This window comes from Rosa chinensis, chromosome 6 (genome assembly GCF_002994745.2).
Source record: "Rosa chinensis cultivar Old Blush chromosome 6, RchiOBHm-V2, whole genome shotgun sequence".
NCBI lineage: Eukaryota > Viridiplantae > Streptophyta > Magnoliopsida > Rosales > Rosaceae > Rosa > Rosa chinensis.
Genome location: NC_037093.1, coordinates 10,794,440 through 10,811,444, shown reverse-complemented (window position 1 = coordinate 10,811,444; position 17,005 = coordinate 10,794,440). Strand labels below are relative to the sequence as shown.

Genomic DNA, 17,005 nt, shown 5'->3' with positions numbered 1-17,005 from the left:
ATAGTTGGGTTATTTGTTGAAAAACTATTTATTTGATAGATTTCTAATAGTGGGACTCACTCCTAAATTGACTATGCAGGCCACCTCAATACCACATCATAAAACATAGGCCATCTATGAGCCAAGCCAACAAGTTAAATGACTCAATTGTTGGAAGACTAATAAATTGGACCTATTAGATCAAAATTGAAAGTGCAGGGATGTTGTTGGATCATAATTCATATACATATTTGTCCCCTAAAACATGGAAATTACTTGTTCTAAAGTCCAAATTTAATGTTGACTAATCCAATTTCATTATTTCCCTAATCTTGTACTTTTACTTAACCTTTGTGTTTATTTATATATATTTATTATGTTTTCCTCATCATGCTAGGAAATGATAGAGAAGAATGGAAATGCACTAAAAAGTCAACCTTAGCGCTAGGAGAAAGTGAGCTAGACAAGAAAGGAGGGGTAGTTACTTGACCAAATGAACTCCGAATGAGTTAAAACTTTCTAGTTTCATCCTAGACATCCCAAGGATCATTTGTTATGAAGGGTGCCAGAGATAGTTTTGAGTGGAAAGCCTTCAAACAGTCAGTCCAATTTTCTGAAAGATGAAAACGGGAAAACGTGACCTGTACGTATTTCAGAAGAATTAACAGGCCAACCACAGTGAATTTAACTCTAAAATTTTACCAAGATGATCTACACTCATAGAGGAACATTTGATATGAAGAAATCGGAGGCCTATTCTAAACTCTTGGTGGAGAATTAATTGAATGAATAAATGGGCAGAAAGTGACCTAAAAACAGCTCAACATTCATCATGTTCATGTTTTCCACCCACATAAAGAAAGCTAGATGCTTTTCTCTTTTTCCTTAGATATATTTTTCTACTCCATTCTCTTTAATATATCATCATCACTTTCATATTTCTGCACCTTCATGTTTTTCTTTCATTTCATCATTACTCCATCTTTTCCATATTTTACAAACCCCTTCCATACTCCACTTTCATTATCTTTCTTCCACTCATCATTTCACTCTTCTTTTTCTTCCCTATATAAACACCTTCTCCTCTCACTCTCAATCACCAATTCCTTGATCCATAACACATCTCTTTTCTCTCTTCATCTCCTTCACAAAACCTCTATATCCACCTCCCAAAATCCAAACCCACAATACCCAATCTACTCCATCTCCTCCATCATCACCACCACAACTACCATCTTCCACCACCATAAACTTCATCACCACCGCTACTACTCCATCACTACCACTCAGAGTTAGCCAAAGGAGCATCATATCTTCATCATCATTTCATTCATCATCACCATCAAGAAGTTCATCATCCATCCATTCCACCATCAAGGAGGATTCAAGGAGCATTGAAAGAGAAAAATGAAGGTGAAGCTACCCATTAATTTGTCAAGTTTCAACTAGTTCTTTCTTCCCTTAACTCTTTAATTTACCTTGATTTACTTTATAGATTTGATGCCAATTTGTATGACTATGAGTGAGTAGTTACTTTGTTGGGGCTAGGGTTGAAAGCCCTAGCCAAACTTGTATGAATTGATATTTTAATTTACATTTGAAGTTATTTTTTATTTTCATCTTCATATGCTAATTCAAGAAGTGAATGCATTCATTCAAACTTAACTACTTCGAATGTGTTGTGTTTGTCATCTCATGAAAAAATGTTTAGGGAGTAGTTAACCTTGAGCATTGATAGCATGATAGCATCCTCTATGTGCATGTGAAGGTTGTGAGTTAAAATCACCTAGATCTAGGATTGGTTTGCTTGCATGATTATCTAAACTCGCAACTTTATGCATCTAGGAACAATGAATTGAGACTTAACCGGTAATAGGATTTGTTCTTAGGTAGTTAATTCTAGACTTATCCGGTTGGAATTGATAACATTAAAGGAGTTTAAGCCTTTGTAGTCTTATCTGGATGCAAAGAGGGTAATTGGAAAATTAGAATATCATCACTTATATTTGAATTTCAATACTTGCAAGGGAGGTTAGTAGTAGGCAATCCAACCCCTAACTTCATCCATTATATTACTAGTTTAGTTTAGTTTACATTTGAGCATTTAATTTAATTTGGTTCACCACTCTATCCAACAAACAATCTCACTACCACCACAATGCACATACTCACCATGAGCCTAGATTTCTTGTGAATCCAGGTTTGTGATTGTACATTTTCATATTCTAGCTCTCCTTAGGTTAACACCCTTGCTAGTGAAGGGAATCCAATCCTCGTCGGTTCGACAACCTTTCTTAAATCCCTATACTATTACTTGTACCCTTTATACTTTGAGGGTGGCTATTTTGGATAACAGATGTTCTTGATGAAATTAGAAGTTTAGGAACTGAATTGATTTTGGACCCAAACTACAGGATAGTAATCAGTATTTAGCCCTAACATATATAACATTTCGTCAACTATTATTCAAGAGTTAAAACTCATTCTTCAACTATCGTAATCTTTTGTCAACTACCGTAAACTTTTGTCAACCTTTCGTCAATCACCGTCAACTATCATTGAAGAGGTAAACTCATTCTTCAACTATTTTAACATTTTGTCAACCACCGTCAACTTAAGTCAACCACCGTCAACTATCATTCAAGAGGTAAACTCATTCTTCAAACCAATAGTTGGGAGAGTTTGTGTTCTTATGGCATTGCCTAGAAGGATGGCAGTTCAAAGGTTAGGTAGCTTGTCATGAAAGAACTGCAAGTGCCTTGGCTAGAAAACTAATGTAATAGAATGACACAACTGTGTTAATTACATAGTGGAGGTTGCTTACATATAATATAGTTCCATTTGCTACTACATTTTCATCAAAACCAATGAGCAAGAAACTATTCTAGCAATGATTTAACATAGAAATTATATCGCAGAAGCCCAGAAATGGATGACAGAGCTTCATTGACCTAAGAACTTAAACTGAGCCTAGTTATCTCTTGTAAAGCTTTTTATCAGAATTACTAGGAGACTCGAGAGTAGTAATTGCAGATGATAATGAACACACTTCCTCATCAGAAAACCAACAATGAAGAGTCCAATACTATAAAATTTTAGTTGAGTTTATGAAGTTTATGAATACCTGAATATTTGCACCATATCTAGACTAGTTAAATATGGAAAAGCCATGATACAGAGCTTCCATAAGAGATGTCATGAATACTAAAAACATGTAGGGTGACAGCAGGTTATTTTACAACATCGCCAAGGCCGTACCTTCGGACATTTAGGACAAGAGCATTTCCATTTGAAACAATTCAAACAAGAGCAATCGGGACATGAACACGAACACGATGGTAAAATGCAGCAATTTCTGCTGCATGAACATGAACTAGTTTTGCAGCAACGGGATCGGGGACATGAGCAGCAACGGGATCGCCACTTTTGTAGTGAAGGGCAACTGAAACACGAATTACAGTTACATGGACCGCAGCATGAACCCTTGCATGAACCACAGCATTTACCGCTGCATGAACGGCAGCAGGAGCAGCGTGGCATTTCTAGTTGAAGAGAGCACCCATCACAACAGCAGCAACAGCAAATTGATGACAAGCTCAAACAGAGCATTCCATTGTACCACAAACAATCTTATGTCATATTAGGAAGTTTATGCATTACGTCTAATTGATTGATACTGCATTACAGAGGAGGGAAAAGAAGATGCCAAAGATACTGCTAATCAAATGTTAAGGTTAATCTTGTTATTTAGGAACCAAGCACAAAATGTTTTCTAGCTTTACTGCTACTTCCATCAATAACAGTAAGTTTTAGGCATCATTAAAATCATACTTCCTTAACAAATGACCCAGGACTGAGCATATCGATAAGTAATAACTATCACTGTCTATCAGAAATACAATTGAGGACTAAGGAAGAAGATTGAGTCCACATTTCTATATATAGAAAGAATTCAAATGCTTCATGATCTTTTAGCACAACATATTTTACATTTGCTAGGAAGTTGTTCTCAGTTCAATAGTGGTAACAATTCCTTTGTTTGAAGCAATTTTATCTTAATAGTAGAGCAGCATTTCTCTTGAAAATGATAAACAAGAAATGAAAAGTAAAGAGAAGATGGTACCAGAGCCATTTCCAAAAGCGACAGGATCATCGTTTCTTTCGATTTCTGCTTGACAGATAAATACAAAATAATGATCACAATGCACATAATGCAAACTAAGCCTTACAAAAATTTGGTGATATTCTTACGTTGATATTAACGGATCTGGATTCACAGTCACAAAATCAGGCAATCAGCAATCCTGCAAAATATTCATATTCAATCTACTAGAAGATGACTAACATTATATAAAGAGAATCACCTCATTTTTCTTACATGGCTAGAACAAACAAATTTGAAAGATATTCAGTTGCAGTTCCTTTTACTATAAAACTATGTGCCTTCAAAAGGTAATTGAAAAACTAACACACTCTTTGCAGCATCGGGAAGCAGGTTGGAGGCGTTCAACAGATTTTAGTTCCTCCTGCCCAAGCGAAAAAGATTAATGAGCTTGTTAACTTTCCACAGAAGCTAAGAGGCGAAATCAAGAAAATTTCCAGTGAGATTATTATTGCATAATATTTCAAAATATCTTGTTTCCAATCTGAACATAGGTTTGTTTACTATTACTACTATTAATTTATGCAGCAAAAGAAAGCTACCATCTTACAGCAGGAATCTGGTTATAGGTCTAAGAAGGAAGATTAAGAGGTATAAAAGTACACTTTTGGCAAGTAGCCTACATAGACTTTTCCTCATTCATTTCAGTCCCTGATCGGGAACCTATAATTTGATAGTCCAATATGGAAAAAAAAAGGTGGCTTCCGGTAAATAATCATAGATCAAATTGAACACAAAGACCAGTCTGATGTATTGGTCAACAAAATATATCCATATTATTATTCGACCAGGTTAAACACAATTGGAGGTATCAATGAAGTCAATCAAAACCCGACAAACACGTTGAGTGTACCAATTGACTGGAGAACAGATACCAGCCACAATGAAACAGAACACATTCATGCACTTGGCCTTTTTTTTTTTCTACAGCTAAGAACCCTCTGTTTCTTCTAAGATCAATCTGCTTTCTTAATCTCTCAACACTCCCAAACCCACCCAAATCATTCTGTCACCAACTGTTGCTCTATGCTGCATCAGAAGTCAGCTACAGTACCAAACTAGCAAATCAGGAGGTAGAAAAAGAGAACAAAAGATGGAAATAATAGGTGCATATGAAAAAGTCACACCTTAACATGATTACTAACATATGCATGGAAAGTTGATAGACTCCAAACTGTCTGATCCAGTTTCTTGCCCTCCGCATGACGAGGTAAAACAACTGCATTGGTACATGGTACAGATTATTACAGTGAGAAAGAAAATTAATAACAAGCTGCACATTTCCATGACATTACCAAAAGTGACAAATCCCGCATTGACAGATAGAGCTATATTAGGAGCTCCCTTTAGTTCTAAAGGAGGGGTCGGAGACCACATACAATAAGGAGCATTATTAAGTCCAGCCGTATGTCTTGCATCCACAAATTCCTAAATGATAACAAAGCAAACCTTCAGAGTTCACAATTAGAACTTGGAAGTATACAAAACCTCATTCGAGGCGGCATAGCTTGAGAGGTACTATTTCAAGATTGGAAAGCTTGCACTATGTACGATATCAGATAACTTTTATTATTAGCCTCATCAACATACTTAGTTATGAGTGACTTTTATCTCTTCCAATAAGAAATTTTATATTTGCAAGTCGTTTATGTTGTGTTCAACTAATTTAAGACAATACTCAGTATACCTGCAGGAAGGAAGTTGCAAGAACAATGTCAATAGAGTCCTTGAATCTCATAGGAAATACCACGGTCACCTTTTCTGCCTGTCACAATAATTATAAAAATTTACCAGCAAATTTTTTTAGTATTGTCCTCCTAAGTAGCTAAACTAGAGAATATAGAAAACAGATAGGATTCATCATAATATGTAACTTTACCTGAGGAATAAGGAAAAAGGATTCCTTTGGTGCATCCTTTGGCCGATGCACAAGAGCTAACAAGTGGATCAATATCGGAAGCAACGGTCCTCAAAGCAGGCTGCTTCAGAATTACTCTCAATGGAGCTCCTAGCACCACTTCCCTTACAGATGCAATCTTTACCAAAAGAGCGTGTTTGTACTCTACACATCATCAACATCAAACAACAAGATGACAAGACAAAATATTAGAAACTCAGCCAAAATACAAAATCAAACGGAAAAATACATAATCTGGAACATGGATGAGAATGGGGCGCCTAAAAGACTATAATCCACTAAAAGATCATCTAAACCAATCGAAACAACGAGAAAGAACTAGGTGGGGTTTTATACGAGAAGCAAGCAATCCAAAAAGCCCAACAACAGTACCAAAAAGAGTTAAAGAAAACCTCTCCGAAAGATTCATCATTCTACCTAATATACTCATATACATAACAAGCGAGAAATGCTGATTGCATTCACTGACTTTGACAATGTCCCAAAATATGTTTCATGGCAATATAGCAAGCTTATTATGAATGACCTTAGAAAAGGAACTCGTTGAACCTTCGTCTGTAGGAAGTTTAGAGAGATTGAGGTTCAATGTAAGATTAAACCCATCTCTAGGTGGGTCAAGAATCTGCACGTATGGATAGCCTCTATAGCCCCAGCAGGAAGCCCACTGAAGAACACAGTTTCCGGAGGTGGGGCACAATGTGTGGGTTTTTCTCAATTGGGGGAGTGAGAAAGAGAGAGAATTTGATTGAATTGGGGGGAGGAAAGGAACCCAACTTAACAAGGTGCGTGTCCATCGAACAATCTCCTACGTCTCCCTTTCAAAATATTCATCCCTCCCTCCAACTCGCACGCTTCACGTCACCCTGCCATATGATACGATCGGTTTCCTGGCTAAGGCTTTAGCCGGTAATCGATTCATAGCCGCTTGATCACAATCCAACGCTTCTCTCCAGCTTTTGTTTTTCACATTTCACGTGCGCTGCAGGTGATGAACAGTGACCCACAATAGACGTGCATGGCTGCACGGTGCGGCGCGAAGACTGTTCCTCACATGGGCTGCACGTAACTGTTTTACCCTCCAGTGCCACAACCCCTAGTAGCCGGTGGGGTCACACGTGAGAGCAAGCAGAGAGCGAGAGATGAATCAGATGCCACAGAGGAGCTTAACTGAAATATCGACCCCAGATATTATACTTCCTCAACTGACCCTGGTTTCTTTGATGGGTTTCTCCGCTGATCATATCTCTCACCATTCATGGCACGTTTACTTACTTGGAAGGAAAAGGAATGATTACGGAGTAAAAACATTCATGCGTTTACTAACACATAAAGGAATCAGAATGATTCCGGGTAAAAGAATTCCTGCGTTTACTAACACATGAAGGAATCAGAATGGATGTAGGTCTCACCTCCTTATCAGGAATCGATTCCTGAATACTCAGGAATTCGATTATGAAAGGGGGAGATGGGTTTAGGAATCATTCCTCCGGAATCAATACCGATTCTTTTCTTCTCCAATTCCACTTGTCTCCGATTCATGATTATTTTCCATTTCAAGTAAGTAAAAGTGCCAACATTTTCAGCCTTCGTTTCAGTTACAGTTCTTTTTCTATAGACAATCCCTCAAATTCCACTCCCATTTCCACACCATCACTCTCTTGTCTTTTCCATGCAACAGTCGGAAACAGAATCCAAACCCAACACTGTACTTCTTGAACTACCGCTTAGCTCCGATCAGGACTAAAATATCCTCGACATCTTCGATATTTTCTCGAAATTTCCTTTTTCCGAACGATCGATATTTCCATAACTTTCGATATTTAGTCATTGGCTCCGATGGCTTCCCTCTCATTTGCCCACCACCAATTCAAGAAAAGCTCGCGGTGGTTTCTCTCTCAGAACCAAAGCTTAGCTCCTTTCGGTTCGTCTTTGCGTGGATTCAGAGGCCCAAGATTGCTGGTCAGAGGTTCGGGTTCGGGTCAGCTGCCCATAGCTCAGTCCCAGTCTGAGAAGAGTTGCAGGTTCTTCTTTGACTAAAGCTTTGATTTTTAACAATACCCAGTTTTTAGTTTTACTAGTTTGCAATTTGGTTGATTGATATTGGCAAACTGTGTTAACTAGTAAAACTGAAAGTCTTTGTGATTAATATGGTGAAATTTTCGAGTTTTTTTTCTATTTTTACCTCAATCGAATTTTATTAATCCTGGAGGTTAGTATTTGAAATGTATCAGTTGCCCTTGCACATAAGTTTAGTTATAAGGCCATGGAGTAGAATGGCCTAATGGGATGAGTTATGGTGAGAAACTGAGAATGTTTCTAATGACATCCAAAAAGATTTGGACTTTTCAGTCGGTGTGGCATATTGCCACTGTGTGTTTTCTGTATCACCCGTTTAGCATTTTATCAGGAGTTGGCACCAAGTTCTGGATCCTGTGATCCTTTTTGTTCCGTTGACGAAATGAGCTCAATTGATTTTGAGGCCAGTTACGAGCCAAAGACTGATTTACTGAAAGCTATGGCAATATTTGCGGCAGTTGCAACAGGGACTGTGATTATGGCAATTAGCCACTCATGGGTTGCTGCTAATCAGGTACATCTGTGATTATGGCCTGACCATTTATATACGTATTAGAAGGTTGCTTTATTTCAATATTAAGTTGATATGACCTACTTATGGTACAGGATGTTGCCATGGCACTGCTATTTGGAATAGGATATGCAGGCATTATTTTTGAAGAATCTCTGGCCTTCAACAAGAGTGGAGTAGGTTTGATAATGGCTGTATGCTTGTGGACAGTGAGAAGTATTGGTGTAAGATTTATATTTAATGCTTGAAATTACCACTTGACTTTTGGAGTACCTTGTATGCAGATCCTTTTCCTGTAACTAATTATGATTTTTGGCAGGCTCCTTCAACTGATATAGCTGTTGCAGAGTTACAACATGCATCTGCTGAAGTCAGTGAAATAGTATTTTTCTTGCTTGGTGGAATGACAATTGTAGAGATAGTTGATTCTCACCAAGGATTTAAGCTGGTCACTGACAATATAACTACTCGAAAGCCGAGAACACTCCTCTGGGTGGTGAGCTTTTGACTCTGCTCTCATGTTGATGTATTTCTATTGGACATTTGGTATATCATATTTTATTTTATTTTAATATGTGATCGGTATTCTATCTGACTTATATTTGACTGTTCAATCGACTTTTTGAAGCATACCATGTGTAGTTCTCATCTTCCTGTGGCATTAGAAATATCTTGGCTTTAGAACTCCAAAGATATAATATTGTTTAAAAACTCCGCCAATCCCCTAATTACACTTACTATTCTTCCTGTATTAGCTTTTCCTTCTATACGACTTTCTCTATCAATGTATTACATATAACAAGTGATTGTGAACTTGCAGGTAGGTTTTGTGACTTTCTTCCTTAGTTCAATTCTTGACAACCTGACGTGTACCATTGTCATGGTCTCTTTATTGCGAAAACTAGTGCCTCCCTCAGACTTCCGCAAGTATGTGTTACCATCTACCATCTTTTATTTGTATTTAAGGATCTTTTTGCATGTTCCTTGATATCGGTTTGAGCAATTCAATGAGAAATTACAATGTGTTCTATATAGGAATGCGTAAATTGTGCATGCACATCACATTGAGTGTGAGTATTTTCATTATGCATTCCTGAACACTCTTAGTTGTAAGGATTGGACTCCAAATCATTTCATAACATGGATTCTCTTTAAGCACATTTTTAGCATCTGCATGTCTCCCCCATATCTCCAATGCAAGAACAGAGCGCAAATGGATGTATGATGCTTCATTTAAGGAATTGTATTTCATTGACAGGCTTTTAGGAGGAGTTGTTGTCATAGCTGCAAATGCTGGTGGTACGTGGACTCCTATTGGTGATGTTACCACCACTATGTTATGGATACATGGTCAGATATCAACAGTGGAGACAATGAAGGTCTTTGTCTTTTTTTTCTAACAAACCTGTTTTATATATCAAATTTGCTTTTACCTCTTTCATTTTTATATCGTCCTAGTATTTTTGCCGGTGGATTTATGTTTGATGCATTAACTTGATGAATTGTCTAATATAATAGTGGAATTCAGAAGAAACCAATAATGGTATCTGTCTTTTTTTTTTTGTTTTTTGTTTTTTTTGCTCGCAATCATGGTATTGTCAAGGAACACAGTTTATGCCGCCTACTATTTCTATTCTGAACTTGGAAAGTTGAACAGTTGAACTTTCAATTTGTTAAAAATGGATGATAGCCTTTTGGCTTTTTGGATTTGGCTTCCCCTGGTGTTGAGTGTGAAAATAATTTGATTTTGATGACCCGGTTGCTTTAGAAGGTGGCGTATTGAACTAGACTATATGTATGCAATACCCTTTTACTATGTGGTGTAAACTTGTAATGTATTGGTTTATTGTGGTCATCCGTGTGAAGCAATTAACAAAACACACATAAGAATTTTCTTACATATTAGTAATTCAGTGTAGATAATTTTGTGGGAAACTTTGTATTAACATTAAAATTGGACAAAGTAGAGTCAAAATGGTAATCCTTAAATAAGCAATAAAGAATTGAACAGTTACGTCTTGAGTTAATGAGAAAAGCCTATAGTCGATATTGTCTCCGCTATTGAAACTCCCTAGTTTCGCTAATCAGATGGGGGGTTTTCTAATGCCATCTAGAGCTTCTTGTTATGTCTGCGAAGTGTAATGTTCTGATATCTTTAACTTTCTCTATATACAATATCGTTTGCAGCTGGCGTATTTAACTATAGTATGCAATACCTTTTTAATGTTGATTGAATTTTATCAAATGTTTGACTAAATGAACAAGTATTTTACTTGCAGGGATTATTTATACCAGCAGTCGTTTCTCTTGCTGTTCCGCTGGCACTTTTGTCCCTTACAAGGTACTTCATATGCATTGTCATAGAAAAGACAAGGAGTTGAGTGATTAAGGGTAGCTTCAAATTGATGGATTGTAGATGATTAATATGAATTTTTCTTCCATTCAGTGAAGCAAGTGGTGATGGACCAGACACATCCAATGTTATGGCATCCGAACAGATGGCTCCCCGGGGACAGCTTGTTTTCTTTGTAGGCTTCGGAGCTTTGATTTTTGTTCCAGTTTTCAAGTCCCTAACTGGTTTGCCTCCTTACATGGGTATGCTGCTGGGACTTGGAGTCCTTTGGATTCTGACTGATGCAATCCACCATGGTGAATCAGAAAGACAAAGGTTGAAAGTACCTCAGGCTTTGTCACGGATTGATACTCAAGGAGCAGTTTTCTTCCTTGGAATTCTTTTATCTGTTAGCAGGTAACTAAATAAATACTTAAGTCAACTCTTTTTTTTCTTCTACTAGCAAAAATCATCACCATATACTCAGCAAGTAATCATTGTAAAATTAAGAAGCCAAGAACTTTCAAGTCAAATGCATCATATTGCTTGACTTGTAGAAAGCCGATTGTGATATATCTCCTGCACTTCCATAACATGGCATTGCATCCTCTTCTTGTGGATTTTTGTGTACATCATGCAAAAGTTATCTTCTGCTTCTTCAAAAGGTTTAACTTGCACTTTCTGCATTTGTACGGTAGCCTGGAGGCAGCAGGAATTCTTCGGGAATTAGCAAACTACCTGGACACTCATATTCCCAATATTGAACTGATTGCATGTTCAATAGGAATTGTCTCAGCAATTATAGACAATGTTCCACTGGTTGCTGCAGCTATGGGGATGTACGATGTCACCTCTTTTCCACAGGACTCTGAGTTTTGGCAGCTGGTTGCATATTGTGCTGGTACTGGTGGATCCATGCTAGTTATTGGTTCTTCAGCCGGAGTTGCTTTTATGGGGATGGAAAAGGTGGACTTCTTCTGGTACTTTCGCAAGGTATAAACTAGTGTTGAGTATTCTATTTATCTAAGAGCATCTAGTTTCAGTTTGGTGTTGGTAAGAAAAAGGTTCATTCTGATTTGTGCAGGTAAGTGGGTATGCTTTTGCCGGTTATGCTGCTGGTATTGCAGCCTATTTAGCAGCTCAAAACCTCCACAGCTCAGGTTCCTTTTCTTTCTGGATCCTGAATTATGACATAAAGAAGCCAACTTGGATCCCGTAGCTTCCAATGAAGCAGTCGATATACTTCAATATGAGTTTCATTAATTCATTCTCATCATATTACTGAAGATTGTGAGTGGGAAATTATATAGAATGGTGTTTCCCTCAAGAAATCTACAAAGTTTAATAAATAAACTACAAGGAACCCAAAATTTGGGAGTAAATTTTGTTCCAATAGTCTTCCTAGACATAGCATATCAAAAGATACATTTTTTTTTTCCGAGGAAATCAAAGGATACATGTTGACATGAACTATTTCTTTTCAATTGAAATTTAGTTGAAAAAGGTTGTACATAGTCTATTGGAATTTAGTACAAAAAGTTTGTTCATGACTCGTAATGATTTGCAGCAGGTAAATTGATAAAAATAATAATAATAAAAAAATTTAAAAAAAATCAAATTAAGTTGACTTAGTCTCTGAGATCAAAGCTATTTCTTCTGGAACTGCAAATGATCACATGGTGATTCATCCGAAGATTGTGAACATAGCATGGTAAAAGGGAACAAGAAATTGGGAACAACTCAATAAAGTACATTCTTTTCATTGAAAACTGAAATATTATTCTTCATTCCTTACTCTAAATCTGCCACAACATCAAAGGACTTCAAAATCGGGGAGTAAAGCATGTGGCAATGTCACCCAAAATAAGAGAAGACATAATGAAACAAGGCGCAGATAAATATAACGCCATACTACAACTTGAGGAAAACAGACTCTTCAATGGTGTTCCAATCCTTTTCAAAGATTGCTTGCTGGGTTTGGTCATCCACACCAATTGCCATCACAGCCTGCTTTCTTGGGACAATTCTTCCGACACTCATGAAACTAACGTTCACATTCTCCTCTCCTAAAATGCTTCCAACCAATCCTATCATACCCGGCTGATCAACCTGTCTGCAGATCGTATAATGCTACCTTCCAAGCTCACATCAACTTCAAACAATCCGACCCTCGTCAAGTGGGGAACCCCATCCTTAACCCGACCCTCAACATTTATCTCCCCACTGTCTGATATGGCACTGGCAAATTTGGATTCCACATGGCAATCTGAACTTTGATGGAGTCTAGGGGACTCTCGGGTGAACCATCTAGAATGGTCCGCTCTTCTGTTATCCTGAGTCCGCTCTTCTGTACCTCCTGTCCGACGTGGTTTCAAAGAACTGATCTCTTCAAATTACATTGCCAACCGAATTTGATTCCACTGACCTGTATGAAATCAAAATTTGACTAGTTTGAGTGTCATAGAAGTCCCTTACGTCATTTGTTGGTAGCACTAATGTCATTAGATAGCCAATCGAGACCTTCATAGAGTCCTTGGCCAGAGGTTGCAGAAGTACTTTGGATGTACCTGTACAAGGAAAAGAAAAATCATTTTTAAATAGTTGCAGTTTAATAATGTTCTGATTGCAATTCATTCAATCTCAATCCGTTTGCTTTGGCTTTTTGGTTTTTAGTCATGACTCAATAGTAGGTTGTTCTGCATTCTCACAAATCCCGCATTGACAGATAGAGCTTCATCAGGAGCTCCCTTTAGTTCTAAAGGAGGGGTCGGAGACCACATACAATAAGGAGCATTATTAAGTCCAGCCGTACGTCTCGCATCCACAAAGTCCTAAATGATAACAAAGCAAACCTTCAGAGTTCACAATAAGAACTCGGAAGTATACAAAACCTCCTTCGAGGCGGCATAGCTTGAGAGGTTCTATTTCAACATTGGACAAGCTTGCGCTATGTACGATATCAGATAACTTTTATTATTAGCCTCATCAACATACTTAGTCATGACTCGTGAGTGACTTTTATCTCTTCCGGTAAGAAATTTATATTTGCAAGTCGTTTATGTAGTTCAACTAATTTAAGAGTATATTCTGTATACCTGCGGGAAGGAAGTTGCAAAAACAATGTCAATAGAGTCCTTGAATCTCATAGGAAATACCACGGTCACCTTTTCTGCCTGTCACAATAATTATAAAAATTTACCAGCAAATTTTTCAAGTATTGTCCTCCTAACTAGCTAAACTAGAGAATATAGAAAATAGATAGGATTCGTCATAATAAGTAACTTTTACCTGAGGAATAAGGAAAAAGGATTCCTTTGGCCGATGCACAGGAGCAACAAGTAGATCAATATCGGAAGCAACAGTCCTCGAAGCAGGCTGCTTCAGAATTACTCTCAATGGAGCTCCTAGCACCACTTCCCTTACAGATGCAGTCTTTACCAAAAGAGCATGTTTGTACTCTACAGTCTACACATCATCAACATCAAACAACAACATGACAAGACAAAGTATTAGAAACTCAACCAAAATACAAAATCAAACAGAAAAATACATAATCTGGAACATGGATGACAAAGGGACGCCTAGCTAATAGACTATAATCCACTAAAAGATCATCTAAACCAATCCAAATAACGAGAAAGAACTAGGTGGGTTTTATACGAGAAGTAAGCAATCCAAAAAGGTCAACAACACTACCAAAAAGAGTTCCAGAAAACCTCTCCGAAAGATTCACCATTCTACCTAATATACTCATATACATAACAAGCGAGAAATGTTGATTGCATTCACTGACTTTGACACTGTCCTAGAATTAATGTTTGAGCATATTCATGGCAATATAGCAAGCTTATTATGAATGACCTTAGAAAAGGAACTCGCTGAACCTTCATCTGTAGGAAGTTTAGAGAGATTGAGCTTCAATATAAGATTAAACCCATCTCTAGGTGGGTCAAGAATCTGCACTACTGATCCATACGCAGCCTTTATAGCCTCTACAGCCCCAGCAGGCCGGGAGCCCACTCAAGAATACAGTTTCCGGAGGTGGGGCACAATGTGTGGGTTTTTCATTGTCACCTGCAAAACCATCAATGGTCAATGATCCATTGGAAAACCAATCAATCAGTCAGTACGTCACCTGAATTTGGTACCGGACGTCATCGAACTAGGCCCAATGGTAGTCCAGCTCCGCCGCTTTTTCAATGCTGCAGAATCAGAAGACAAGAAAGTGATCAGAATCAATGGGGAAGTGAGAAAGAGAGAGAATTTGATTGAATTGGGGAGGAAAGGAACCAACTTAACATGATGCGTGTCCATCGAACAATCTCCTACGTCTCCCTTTCAAAATATTCATCCCTCCCTCCAACTCGCACGCTTCACATCACTCTGTCATAGCATACGATCGGTTTCCTGGCTAAGGCTTTAGTCGGTAATCGATTCATAGCCGCTTGACCACAATCAAACGCTTCTCGCCAGCTTTTTTCTTTTTACATTTCACGTGCGCTGGAGGTGATGAACAGTAACCACGCTGCACCATACAGCGCCGCACAATAGAAAAAGAACTGTAATGTGTGAAATGAAAGATTGAAAATGGTGATATATATATATATATATATATATGATCAGCGGAGGAACCCATCAAAGGAAACCCAAATTCCACTCCCATTTCCACTCTCTTGTCTTTTCCATGCAACAGTCAGAGACAGAATCCAAACCCAAGATAAGGAGACGCAACAAGATAAGGGTTGGATTATGTCTAATAGTACCGGAGGCCACATACATACGAAATGAAGTCATTACAAGGCTGAATATGAAAGACCTCACATACTTCACTCTGAAATCCTAGAGAGGCCCGCATCAAAATCATGTTCAAGGCAGCAGAGATGCAGAATAAGCATAATGCGACTAATTGTTATCCCTTTTTTAAAGAGAGAGGTCAAGTGTAATAACCTGTTTTTTTTATTCAAAGCAATTTAGTGGCAAACACCTTTGTTAAAGGTAAAGTGTACCTTGATTCAAGGCCGGTTGTTTTAATCGTCTTACATGTCTGCATAATTAAAAGAAACAGACAATTCTCTCTCTCTCTCTCTCTCTCTCTCTCCCTCCTCAGGTCACCTCAAGGCCTCAGACCACATTCCACATCTTCGTCTCTTCCTTGCACAGCTTCCAGTGGCAGCCTTACGCCCTGGAACAGCCGGAAACGGCGGCGGAGAGCCGGTTTGTTTAAAACCCCGTTTTGGTTCCAATCGAGATATCTCACGCTACTGGCCACCGATCCTTGCCAAACTTCATCCTCGTGCTTGCATCAACCTACTGAAGCTCCCAGAAGCGTTCTTTCACGGCGGCACAGCCCGTAGCAGCAGCTGCAAGTCAACCCCGCTAAGAACTAAACCGGAGCTATCGATCCAAATATCTCGAGCTACAGGACGTCGTCTTGAGTGTTTCTTGGACTGGTAAACACAGAGTGAGGAGCTGAACAACTTTCCATAAGGGATCGAGGCCTAAGGTTGCAGTTTTTACGTCGAACTAGGAGCTCGCCGGTTTCTGGGTTTTTTTTCCGGCCAACCCGACTGGTTCGAGGTAATTTATATCCCTTCCGGTCATTTTCAGATTACATTCTAGTTAGGAAAGTCATTAGGCTTGATGAGACGAAGCAGAGCAGCCTAGCCCCGACACCATTGGCGGTGGTCGACGGCCGCTCTGCCACTAACTCCGGCGGCCATTTCCGGCCACCTCCGGGGGTCACAAGGATAGTTTCTGTACATTTTTAGATTCTAAATTTCAATACGATATTGTCAATATATTATACGCAATTTTTGGATATCGTATGATTAAGTTATGAATTTTACGATTTCGATCGATTTCAATCGTTCGATTTGTGATCTGTGAAGATCGGACCGTCCGATGGACTTGTAGTTTTGATATGTTGATCTTATGACTGTCCCAGTGGCCTGTGTGGTCATAGGCGAAGATCCGACCGTTGGATCTTCGTATAATTGTAAAAAAAAGTGGATTCGGAAGGCGATATGT

At 38.4% G+C, this 17,005-nt stretch overlaps 1 protein-coding gene and 2 pseudogenes across 4 annotated transcripts in view; 1 reads left to right on the top strand and 2 right to left on the bottom strand.

Annotated features, from left to right (window-relative positions):
* Positions 1 to 12,467, top strand: part of LOC112170485 (sodium/proton antiporter 1) — a 40,460-nt gene extending 27,993 nt beyond the window's left edge. Inside the window, exons 1-10 of one of the 4 annotated variants that reach the window (XM_024307796.2) lie at positions 7,677 to 8,080; positions 8,544 to 8,649; positions 8,742 to 8,870; positions 8,966 to 9,142; positions 9,467 to 9,573; positions 9,905 to 10,025; positions 10,926 to 10,987; positions 11,093 to 11,395; positions 11,677 to 11,971; positions 12,063 to 12,467. In XM_024307796.2, coding sequence (XP_024163564.1) covers positions 7,896 to 8,080; positions 8,544 to 8,649; positions 8,742 to 8,870; positions 8,966 to 9,142; positions 9,467 to 9,573; positions 9,905 to 10,025; positions 10,926 to 10,987; positions 11,093 to 11,395; positions 11,677 to 11,971; positions 12,063 to 12,197 — 1,620 coding nt within the window. In that variant the 5' untranslated portion in view covers positions 7,677 to 7,895 and the 3' untranslated portion in view covers positions 12,198 to 12,467. Of the gene's footprint in view, positions 1 to 7,676; positions 8,081 to 8,466; positions 8,650 to 8,741; positions 8,871 to 8,965; positions 9,143 to 9,466; positions 9,574 to 9,904; positions 10,026 to 10,925; positions 10,988 to 11,092; positions 11,396 to 11,676; positions 11,972 to 12,062 lie in introns of those variants that run through there. The other 3 variants (XM_024307797.2, XM_040509215.1, XM_024307798.2) reach the window with 3 other exon arrangements.
* On the bottom strand, positions 3,171 to 7,316 carry LOC112170490 (annotated as a pseudogene).
* A 1,118-nt stretch (positions 12,468 to 13,585) lies between the features above and the next one.
* LOC121048955 lies at positions 13,586 to 15,860 on the bottom strand (annotated as a pseudogene).
* Between the last annotated feature and the right edge of the window lie 1,145 nt (positions 15,861 to 17,005).